We start from the raw sequence: 12,738 nt of genomic DNA on the forward strand, positions 1-12,738 counted from the left end.
AGGGCAGTAATGCGCCGAAGCGATGGAGGCACTCGTAAGAAGAAAAAGAGTATTTCCTTTGTACTCTATATCCCACAATACACTACGGTCGTGTTTTGACGGTGGAGTTGACATGGCCACCGCACGAAACGCCAATTAAATATTATTAACAAAACTGCCAAATGTCATTTATACAACCTACTACTACTTAAGTTTGACAGTTGGATAACTTTAAAGTCCATTTTCTTGGGTCGTTATTTTGCGTAGTTCCTGCCTTTTTTACTCCCGACCGACATTTTATTGTCCACTGGAGTCAGTCTGACATCGTGGCGTTCCGCTCCAGCTGTGTAGAAAATTTCTATTTAACTTGGTCAAAATTGAACGTAAGCTTCAAAAGCAGAGAAAATGTGCTCAAGTGGGAAAGGACGTTTTAAAGAGGAGCTTCGAGGAACGCAAGAGGAGACCGAGCAAGAACATCGACTGACGGACGTTGTTTACAAGCAAGGTTGGTCGTTTTATTTCTGCAACATCTTTGACAACTGCCTTCAAAAATGAAACAAATTCTGAGGGCAATTTGAGACGGTCATAAACTCTGGCACTTTATTAACCAATTTAATTTAATCATGGTAGCTAATGTACATCATTTTAGTTATATTAAAAATTCTAAACAGTTAATTGGATAATTAGACATGACTAGCATTTTACGATTATGCAAAAAGAGTTGTCTCGGTCTCATATTCAACAGCAATATTATTATTGGTTTTGCATTTATGTCGTTTAAGTTATATAAGTTTCAAGTACCGGAGAAAATGCAAGTTCCAGTCTGACATTCAGGAGACCAAGCAGGCCAGCAGCAGCCAATCATTTTACAGGAATATCCGAAGAGCGCCTCACGCTGAGTCAAAGCTCAAGGACTTCAAGGCGGTCAAAATGAGCAATAAAGAAACGAAGGATGAAAGCCAGCATACCCTCTCAAAACATGCTAAAAGACCCTTACACAAGAGAGGCCTCTCATTTTCCTTCGTTTGGAGGTACCTTGGCTACTTTAAGACCAAATTTAACAAAACCACTAAACTTGCTTTCTGGAGATCAGAATTTTCAGAGCATTTTATTTCAGTCTGTGACATTTAATGATTTGATAAAATGCATGAAATAATAATGCCAGAGCCTGTGTTCCATATCAACTAATATACCACTTTAAACTTGACTACCTCCCGCTATTACTTAAGATCGTTGAGGCTTATTTTGACCTTCAATTTATTTTTAATGTTTTTAATAAAGGTTTCAAAACGAGGTGCAAGCAGAGTTTATTTTTGTAAATATGTAAAAAAAACTGCAAACAAAAAGTTTACAGAGGTATTGCCACTCAGCCCAGTCGGCACGTGAGAGGGAAGGGAGCGTGCTGTAATTATAGCTCCGCCCAACCGTACTGCTCACCCAATCAAATTGCTGTGTGCTTGGTTGGTGTTTTGGGGTGTTTAAAGTTTGTTTTGTGGGTTTTTATCTAAGTGTCTCTACAGTGAACATACATTTTTTAACAAGCTTCTATTTCAATGATTCCTTAGCGACATGTAGCCAAAACGGGGTGTATAATATGATACCTCGATTGTAAACAGTAGTTGACACTGCCCTTTAAATACTGGACCGAACCAAATGATTTATAAGTGTCGCTTCGGCTTTGCGCGCACCAAAGTTTTCTTAGGGGTTTCAAACAGGCGTCCCGGGGCCCGCTAAGGGATTAAATCCAGCTCGCGAGACAAGCGAACCTCGGTTTTCGAACGCCTCTCAGTTCGAACAAATTGTTTCTTGACCAAAAATTTCGAGAAATTCTTGCTTCGCTTTTCGTTCAAAAAATCGGAGTTCGAATGCCGGTACGCTAGGGTGCGATGCTGAGCGGCGTACTGGTGTAGATTGCCTGGTAAGCATTCAGGGTGTTGGAACGGATTAAAACGATTTTACATTACTTTTAATGGGAAAAACGATTTTCGGTGATCGAACAAAGCGGTTTCTGGAACGGATTATGGTCGAGAACCGAGGTTCCACTGTACTTGTATTTCTTTCTCTCTCTCTCTCTCTCTTTCCCACTCCTTATCTCTGTCTCTTTCACTCTCTCTTTTTTTTCTCTTTCTTTGTTTCTCTTTGCCTCTTTCTCCCTGTGTCTTTTTACCTTCTTTCGCTCTCTCTTCCCTTTTTCCTTTTCTCTCTCCTTTCTCTCTTTCTCTCTCTTTTTCTTTCCCCCTCTCTCTTTCTCCCCTTCTCTCTTTCTCCCCTTCTCTCTTATATCCTTCTCTCTTTCTATTCCTCTTTGGATTTCTTTCCCCCTCCTTCTTTCCCCTTCTCCCACTATTTCTCTTGTTATCTCTTTTGTTTCTCACGATTTCTCTCTCTCTTTTCTCTCTCCCTTTCTCTCTTTTTTTGTCGCACTCTATCTACTTTTCTCTCCCTCTCTTTCTCTTATTTCTCTTTTTTTTTCTTTTTCTCTAATTTACTAGTCCGAGAGAATGTTATTTCTATCGTGTGGCCCCCGAGTTAAAATAAATTTGACACCCCTGATTTACATTGTGCTTATCAATATTGAGAGGCTACAGAGCATGAGTAGCATTTTAACTCTGAGCCATATGTACGTATTGACCAGTATGGGGTTTTCAGGGCTGATACCAATTATTTGTATTTAGAGGATGCTATTAACCATTTTTTAGCTGATATTCATGTGCTATAAAAGCTTAAATACTGGCATAAGAAATGTTTGATGTTGCAAATACTTTTGTTACAAATTAAATTTAAACTTTAATAGCTCTCTGAAACCTTTTACAGTAAAACATTAAATTTCAACACAACTAACATGACTAATCTTTCTTAGACCAAAAACTAACAGCAGAAGAAATAAAATTATGGTTAGCAGCAACTCTTATAAAGGTACATAAAAACTTAAATAGCTCCCTGATTCTTTTTACAGTACATACATGAAAATATCAACACAACCAACATGACCTAAAAAAATCATAAAAGGTTGTATGGATTGAAATGTCAACAAAGCTGGCGAATTTAAGTGTGGAAACTCCTCTTTTAGAGCTAGATTGACGGACTAATGTTATCTTATCACTCAGCCTTCCACTTTAGCTTGTATTTCATGTGCTCTCTCAATCGCAAACACACACGCTTAAATGATTGAACTAATAAGGGCTAATGTATCAGTCTCCACCTGAATGTGCTTCCCTAAAACAAGTTAAGTACACTTTTTAAGCTACCTCTTAATTGCACACACGCTTTTATACAACATTTAAAAATCGCGGTATGTCGGGACTCGCTCTAACGTTATTATTCCTGTTTCAGTGGCTCAGCCCCCAGTCACTTATCCAATCAGAAGGCGCGGGTAGCGTTTGTCACAGAAAGGCAGTAGAGTGGGAGAGAAATTCTCGGCTGTATATGAGCCTAAACATTTGTCCCGTTGAATAAATAAAAATATTGATACCGATATCTGTCGAATTCCCAAATATCGATGCCGATAATTGGGCCTTCCCGTAACCGGTGGACCTCTAATACGCACTCTTAAGAAGAGCAATTTCTGTCCCGCAAGCCATAGGGTTCCCGACCCTATATTTTTATAAATTATATGTATATATATATATATATATATATATATATATATATATATATAGGTAAGGTTAGTGTTGATTTTGCTGCATCGTGTGTGTGTGCGCGCGAATCTCACACAACCACGTGGTAGTGTTTGATTATAAACCTGTGGACTTTTTGATTCTAGACTTAAAAACACACTCGTATCCTATATATTTTTATGAGTGATAATTACCTCATAGTTTTGTGTTCTTGTCTTTGATGAAGAATGACAAGCTTTGAAGTTGCCCAGTGCATGTGATCAGAACTATCGGACCGGCACCTGGACTTTAAAATCGTAAAAGTAGAATGTGATAAAAGTACAAGTACTTTTTTTTCTCCTTCTGCTGCAATGCCCTCATTGTCCACCATCTTGTTACGGATTCACAAATCCCTAAACCACCTAGGTCTTGGGCAAGTACAGCCTGGCGGTGCCCATCTCTCTCCAGGCTGCTTTTTTTTTGTATTAGTAGAGGTTTGTTCCCACAGATGACACAGATAGTAGTAGTTTCTATGGTTACCAGTAATAGGAGAAGTGTTATCTGACACCTTCATCACCTGGTTGTAGTTGATGTCTGTGTTAAGCGTCATCCCGCTCTTCATAGATGCCATCCTCCCCAAAAAAAAAACAAATACCAGGATTTTTTTTTTTTAATCTTTCTCTTCATCACTTCCCTTTTCTTGGTTTTTCATTATTTTCTCCTTTTCATCTGTTTCCTTTTTTTTCATTTTTCTTTCCTTTTTGTTATTCTTTCTTTTCACATTTTTTCTTTCCCTTTTCCCTTAGTTTCTCTATAAAGGCTATACAAATGAACATGACTAGTCTATATTGTTGACCTTTTTTCTTTTTTTCTTCTTCCTTTTTCCTTCTTATTTATTTTTTTCTTAATTTGTAAAATCCTGAGCAGAAATTAAGAAAAATGTTAGTTTTGGGTCATTTCGAGTCTCTACTTTGTATACTTTGTGCTTTGTTGCACTCATTTTCAGAGGCACTTAAACAGGGGTGCCCACACTTTTTCCGCTTAGGGCTGTCACAATTCGGAATTTCTGGAGACGATTGTCACACAAATAATCCCGATTGACGAATATATTGTTTCAGAAAAAAAATCCACTCTGCATTATACACCACTAAGTTAGTATAAGCCCAATATTATTGTACATATGATGTACATTTTAATGAATAAGAGCAATGTAATGGTGAAGAAATAATCAATAAATTATTATTAACTTAACATTCTGTTCCTTTAATTATAACAAATGCAACAAGGCAGAATTTCAGCCCATTAGATTAAAACCTATGAGGAACAATGGTCTTTGGCTGAGCTTTTCAGTAGTGAAGTCCAAAATTGAACTATGTGCGAAAATGAGGTGCATAGATGAGAAAAATTACTCTAATTATAATATCAGTGTTCATTTTACCTCTTAAAAGTGATGGGTCCCAGGGACTCGCATGGTCAAAAATCTATGGGTCCCAACAGAGATCTATGGGTCCCCAAAATTTAGTGTTATGGTGGTTGTAATTGTAAATCGGCGACAAATATATAGTATAAATCTATATATTCATTCAGTTTTAATCATCACAGTTTATTGGTAATACAAATCAGTTATCACTTCAGATTTTTCAGTTCACAATATTGTACACTATACAAAATAATATTGCTGAAACATTTATATATTCATGCAGTTTTAATCGTCACGGCTGCGGCTGCATCGACTCGCTACAACGGGTCAGGTGTATCGACATTTCGTTCTGTGTACATTGTTACAAAGAATGACAATACAAAGGAAATTATTATTATTATTATTATTATTAATTGGTAATACAAAGCAGTTATCACTTCAAATTTTTCAGTTCATATATTCTTCGTGGTTTGCTGTCCCGCCATAGTTTGTATTGCATTGTATTTATTTATTCAGCCAGTACAAACCATACATGAAATGAAATGATCTGCATTTATATAGCGCTTTTCAAGTCAATGACTTCCCAAAGCGCTTTACAGTGTGCTTCACATTTCCCAATAGCGGCCTTGTATTGCAGCCATGTAAGACGCTAACCTGCTTATTGGGAGTATTAGGGGTTCAGTGTCTTACCCAAGGACACTTCAACATGTAACACGGACAAGCCGGGATTCAAACTGGGATCCCTTGATCCCAAGACGAGCGCTCCACCTCCTGAGCTACTGTCACCCCGACAAACATGATATATACAAGAAATCCTTTGACACGCGAACACTCAATAATGATAAAATAATAGATTTCAAAGAATAGAGTAAAAAGTATATTGTAGTGTATAATACAAGGTAATTAAATAAAATAGTTTAAAAAGAAAGAATATGTAAATAACAAGACTAGAGTAGAATAGGTCGGAGGAAGGACGTTGGCATAATAATACTATACATAATAACCTAAATTAATTCCCGTTGAACATACGGATAGCGGAAGGGTAAAAACTCTCGCCGGAATTATTGCCGTTTTTACCACTTTCTGTGTTATGTTTCGACTTATTACCGACACTGAAGAAATTACCAATTTTTTGTTGATTTTGCGCCTAATACCAATTGTTTTTTCGGAGGCATACTTCTCTTTCACTCGCCAACCGCCACAACAATGACGTTATCTCGAAGCAACGAGCTCTCATTTGCCGAGATCGGCGCGAGACCAAAACAACATTGGCGGATCTCATCTCATTAGCTGCACCGTTTATCCTTAGTAGGGTCGCGCGGGTGCTGGAGCCCATCCCAGCAATCATCAGGCAGTGGGCAGGGGACACCCTGAACTGGTTGCCAGCCAATCGCAGGGCACACAGGGACAGACAACTCACTCGCTCATTCACACCTAGGGACAATTTGGACCGGCCAATCCACCTGAATTGAATGTCTTTGGAATGTGGGAGGAAACCGGAGTGCCCGGAGGAAACCCACGCAAGCACGGGGAGACCATACAAACTCCGCACAGTAAGTCTGGAGCTGAATTTGAACCCACGCAGGAGGTTCCCATGATTTGAACTGTGCCGCACATGCGCTAACCACTGCGCCGCCGTGCTGCCCAGGATAAAATGTACGCACATAAAATATCCCATACCAAACAAAGTAAACAACAACAAAACTAAATTTTGCACTCTATAAAAAGGTAAACATCGCACACTAAAATAATCCACATACTTTTAAGGCTGTATACATGACATGTCTGCAATTAGTGTAATTTGGAATTTATTATTTGCTACTGCAGCATGTTCATCAGTGCAAAGAAGGTATTCAAATATGTATCCAAATCATCATAAAAAACTAAACATTGCGCACTAAAATAGTCCACACCAAACTAAACATCTAACACAAATAATATTTGAAAGAAAAAAAATGAACTCTAAGAAATTTAAGAACATTTGCACACAATACAATGTAAACATTGCACACACAAAAATAATCCACACACGACATGTCTGCAATTATTGTAATATAACATTTTCTATGTGCTACTGCAGCATGTTCATCAGTGCAAAAAACATATTCTCGAATTAATTCAAACCCACCATTCCTGCTAACTTATTAAAACTACTTCTACTACTATTGATTACTCTGATAAAATGTCTCTCATTAACTTGCATAAATAAAAAGTGTTTCCTCTAATCTGTAATGCAGTTTCAGGGATGGACACTGTTGGACATTTTTGCAAACTTTTTTCGTTACGGCATGAAGGCCGCAAATGCTGCTTTGATGGAGGTTTGTTTACCTCCCAGTCCACTTGTTAGATGCACCTTCTCTGCCTTTTACTTGTAATCCTTTTGCCGTGTATTGTAATTTTTGATAATTTAAGGTGCTGGTACAAATTACTTGTTTCCTCTGGACCTAGCGACTACTGGAAAGTAAATTCTGCAACAGGCATTTTTCTTCTGTTCCACGTCCGCTTTGTCAAAATCAAAATAGGTCCAAACAAGTGAGGTACCGAGCTTTGTTTCCTTCTCGTTTGTTGACTCTGGGACTATGTTTACGGATTTCGCCATGACGACTCAATGAGCTCACACAGGGGTGTAGTACTTGCAAACTTGAATCGCCTTTATTAGCCGGCGCAGCCAAAACTCCGTTACTTACACAAAACCTTGAAAAAAAAAAACGCAGTGCTATGCAGTTTTACTACAGCACTACGTCACATCGCGATGTCGATTTGATTTTTGGTTAATCATGCAGCCCTACTGTCTTGTTCGTATATCGTGACTTGTGTGTAAACTTTGCGTATAGTCCAATTGACCAGCTGCAGCCCCTGGATTGTTTGCAATTATTCCTTTGCCGACTAGCTTTGCGAATTGTCCTGGGTGACTAGATCCCAAATGCTGCCTTGGTTTGGTTCGGTTTGCTCCTTTCATTGGCACCTTCTTAAAACAAAGTTTGCAGTCCGCTTCATCGGTATGCTGGGGAAAAAATGTGTAAATGCTGTGGTGCGTGGTTTTGAAACTAGAAGTTGCGCCGCCATGATGACCACATAACGAAGAGCGGATATTGTCTGCTTAGTGGGTGCGTCGCCGCACGTCAACGTTATTTCCTCGACATTTCCGTCAAGGGTGGTCACAAAGGTGGTAGGGTAAAAAAGACCGTAATGGCGAATGTAAAAAATATTTGCCATTATACAAATATGTCATGTTAGCGACTGCCCTATTTCATTGTGTGAGCTACTTATAAAATGCCCATGTCAATATGATCTCCCGACTATAAAAATGTCAAACATATATCTTAAATAAATAAAGCATATTGAGTATTGTTTATTTGTACTATAGTTGTTGATGTATCATGCATTACTGCATGAGCCCATATTTTACAATACACTTTTTTGTCAAGAGCTTATTCTGATGACTTCCACCAAATGGAATCAGCCAGTTATGCGCAGTGTCAAGCTGCGCTTATGCCTTCAGTTGCGCCTTCACCTCTGACACGAGGTTTTTGAAGATTCCCAAATCACTTTGCTGCATCTTTGACGAGAGATTCTGCATTTTTTGTTTGAAACGATGAACTAAGCTGGTTGTACAGATCACGTTTTTGTCTTTTCCTTGCAGCTCTACGTTAAGATCATTCAGCTTGTTAGTCAGATCTGTTAAAAGGCTAAGTTGAGTATCCACAGATTGTCTTTTAATCGGTTGTATTCTGCATGATTAGACTCACAGAAAAACTGCTTAGTCTCTGGACAGAGCTCTTGGAATATTTGTAGGAATTTCCCTCTATCTCGCGTCAGTGTGTAGCAATAGCTTCGAGTGCTTGGAATCAGCCTTCTCCAGATGCACACAAAATAGCCGTATTTGAAGACATCTGGCCCGAATGGAACAGGCGATCTTTGTTGACACATCCATTATCTCTTTCAAGTTGAGAATATAACATAACGCTTGCTGGTGTAGCATACACTGTTCTGCAACTCGAAACGTTTTTTTGTGGGTTTGTATTCACTTGCGTGGTGACCCATGTGTTAGAAATGGTCAGATGTCAGACTGGCTGTCCTGTATATCAATCAAGTGACAAATCTTATAGTGAGGAGATGATAGGCTGGCGTTTATGTTTTTAAGGCTATGCACCCCGGGAGGGGCGTGCACTGTAGAATACTGTGAAAGAGGGTTGCCCCGTAAGAGGACCGGGCTCTCGGCAGGCTGCTCCGCGTCACGCTGCTGTCAAATTGCTTAAGAGCTTCAGTCACCCGACAGCCTAATTGTTCTCAGGAGGAGAATATTACGTCTTGTTTTGACAGCACAATAATCACTTAACAAACTGTCCTTTCAACCAAACGAACGGTGAGTCCATCATTGCCTCACAATCTGCCAACACTGTCGCAGTGAATGGACTGGTAGCTCACGTTCGATGTATTGGGCACCCCTGCACTACACAATCATCGAAAGGTCAAGTATAAGCTTGCCTTAAAGTCTAATCAACCAATGGATCAATCATTTTTCCTCTTGGCCCGGTCCCTCATCGAAATTTTAAAACCCAATGCAGCCCTTAACTCAACCCATCTAGCTTGTTTCCTCTAGACGTGTGATGTCTTCGGATGAAAACATAGACTCATAACAAGGGCGAGTCTCGTTGAAAAACAGATAGTGATTGCATTGAACTAATTTCTGCTTGGAGAAATTGGAACTTTGCTTACTATGTTGCTGAAGGACTTGTGACTGTTTTGTCCAGGTTGCGTGCGGTAAGCTTTCCTGCAGTTGTGTACAGCGTATGTTCCTTTTTTGCCTTCACCTCTTGTTAGGTAGGCGATTGTGGCTTTTCCTTTGTGTTTTTCACCGCATGTCTTACAGTTGGTATGATTTTGTCTGGATAGTTCCCCACTAGCGTCGGGGCTGCCGCAGGCTTTCAGTTTTTTTTTGTCCAGGTTAGCCCCGTTAGCAGTCGGCTTGCTGGCTTTTCTTCCGTGTCCATTTTTATTCTTCTTTGATTGTTTCGGGTTTGTTGCCGAGGCCGTTTTTCGTTGTTGTTCCCCAGGTAGCCTGCCTTCTTCCTGCATGTTTTTGGTCGACCAGCCTCCCGTTTTTCAGCTAATTGGTCCCGGTTGGCTCGCTTTAGCAGCTGTCTAGCCTGTGGTGTCCGGGCTGGGTTAGCTCCCGTTTGCTCTGTGTGTGTTATTTTTGCCATTTTGGCTGCTCGCCATTTGTTGAACCATTGGTGCACCCACCTGCAACACTGTGCCTGGGCATTCTTCACAAAAACTACCAAAATTTGGCTTAAAACAAAAGTCAAAGATGGAACAAGCTGTCTTCAAAATGCATTAACTAGGAAAATAATTGGTTTTGTTTGTATCCCTTAACCACTATGGTCGTAGGGGCACCATTTGCTGTGGTGTGTCTTTAGCTAGTACAGCGTGGTGGCCCCCATCCCTCTCCAGGCCGATGAAATACATATATGAAAGATATATGTACCATTTTCTCACATTTTGCATGTTTCAGTATCTCTTTAAGGGATTTTCAAATAAATGTGATTTGACTTGTGTCTTGCAGACATCAGTGAAAAATATCTTCCGACTGCATCACAGGAACCAGCGTTGCCCTGCGTTAAAATTGAGGAGGAGGATTTTAAGCCGTATAACATTATAAAGGTGGAGGAGGAGGATGTGGAGCCTGTTTATGTTAAAGAGGAGGAAGATTTTACAGCGTTGCTTGTGGACGGGGTCCGTTCAAGCATCAAAGATCAAAGTCAACATGAAGAGAACAATTGGCAGGAGCCTCTAAGCTTCTGCTCCCGTCAACAGGAGGAAACATATGACTCAGACGCTGCAAACACTGAAAGCGGCAAACCGTCGGAAGGTGATAACACATGTTCTCAGTGTGGGAAAATATTTCGGCGCAAGTCTTATTTGAAAATGCATATGAAAATTCACACTGGTGAGAAGCCTTTTGCCTGCGCCTTTTGCGGAAAAAGATTCAGCTGGAAGAATGCCTTAAAATTACACACAAGAATCCATACTGGTGAGAAAACTCTCAACTGTTTAGTGTGTGGTAAAAATTTCATCCAGATAGGACAATTGAAATCACACACACTAACCCATACTGGGGAGAAGCCTTTTGCCTGTTCAGTTTGCGGTGAAAGATTCACTAAAAAAGAGACTTTAAAATCACACAAAATAACCCACACCGGTGAGAAACCTTTTGGTTGTTCAGTTTGTGGTGAAAATTTCAGCCGCAAGGAACACCTAAAAAATCATACAAGAACTCACACTGGCGAGAAACCTTTTTCCTGCTCAGTTTGTGGTGAAAAATTTAGCCTGAAGCACAACTTAAAAAGCCACTCACTAACCCATACTGGTGAGAAGCTGTATGCCTGCTTGGTTTGCGGTAAAAAATTCACCCACAAAGGAAACTTGAAATCACACACACTAACCCATACTGGCAAGAAGCCTTTTGCCTGCTCAGTTTGTGGTAAAAGATTCACTAAGAGTGCAAATGTAGAAAGACACACAAGAACCCACACTGTTTAAAATGGGTTTTCTTGTTCGGTTTGAGGTCACAGAGGTTCTCAGGCTAAAGCTCTGGCTTACGAGTGTGCTTGTCAAACTAGCATTGATCATTCTGTTTAATGTGATGCCATTTCTTTTTTTTTTCTTTTTTCTTTTTTTTTTTCAAGTTGACCAAATCAACATGACATTTTCAAATATTTATATTGGATCCGATTGTGATTGAATGAACCTGCATTGTATTTATTTTTTACCTTTAATAAAGGCGTCAAGACTTTTTAAGTGTTTTTCATTTTTTATTATAGATGTCCCTCGGTTTTCACTGTGAAAGGGGACCAGAACCACATGCGAAAAGTGAAAATCTGTGAAGTAATGTCACACCTTTTTATTTTTTTGTGTCTATCATGAGAGAAAGACTGAGAAAAAGAGAGAGAACAAAGGGTTTGACAGATGCGTCATTTAGGGGCCATGACAAAGGCGTGGCCCACAAACTCTTCCTTAGCGCGATGCAGGGAAACGCAGAGCAGGTTACTGCTCACGGGACAGTATAAAAAAAACGCTATGATATGAATTGGCCAAGCTCGTTGGGAGTCGATAGGTGACTAAACCCCCCAATTTCAACCCCTAATGCCAAGTGCCAAGCAGGGAGACATTGGGTACCAATGTTGTAAGTCTTAGGTATGACACGGCCAAGGCTCGAACTAGCAACCTCAGTCTTGGGGCAGGCTCCCTACCCCCAAGGCCGCCGATTTTATATATATATATATATATATATATATATATATATATATATATATATATACAGTCGTATGCAAAAGTTTGGGCACCCCTGATCATTTTCAAGATTTTCATCTATAAATCATTGGTTGTTCGGATCCGCAATTACAGTTAAATATATCACATAGCAGACAAACACAGTGATATTTGAGAAGTGAAATTAATTTTATAGGATTTACAGAAAGAGTGCAATAAGTACTTAAACAAAAGTAGGCAGGTGCATAAATTTGGACATCCTTGTTGTTGTATTGATTTGAATACCTTTAGCACTAATTATTGTAACACAAAATTTTTGTTTTGGTAAGCTCATTGGCCCTTGACATACATACACAGGTGAAGCCAATCATGAGATAGGGTATATAAGGCGGCCAATCTCTGAAGAGTGGCAACATGGGAGCCTCAGAACAACCGTCAAATGACCTGAAAACAAAGATTGTTCAATAT

At 39.6% G+C, this 12,738-nt stretch overlaps 1 protein-coding gene across 1 annotated transcript; it reads left to right on the top strand.

Annotated features, from left to right (window-relative positions):
- The first annotated feature begins 92 nt into the window (after positions 1-92).
- On the top strand, positions 93-11,794 carry LOC148370500 (uncharacterized). Its single transcript, XM_088333029.1, has 2 exons — positions 93-484; positions 10,565-11,794. Exons 1-2 carry the CDS (start codon positions 385-387, stop codon positions 11,539-11,541), a joined length of 1,077 nt encoding a protein of 358 aa, XP_088189155.1. The 5' UTR covers positions 93-384; the 3' UTR covers positions 11,542-11,794.
- Positions 11,795-12,738: the final 944 nt, after the last annotated feature.

Source organism: Urocampus carinirostris, chromosome 3, assembly GCF_059441175.1.
Source record: "Urocampus carinirostris isolate Australia breed hairy pipefish chromosome 3, RoL_Ucar_1.0, whole genome shotgun sequence".
Lineage (NCBI taxonomy): Eukaryota > Metazoa > Chordata > Actinopteri > Syngnathiformes > Syngnathidae > Urocampus > Urocampus carinirostris.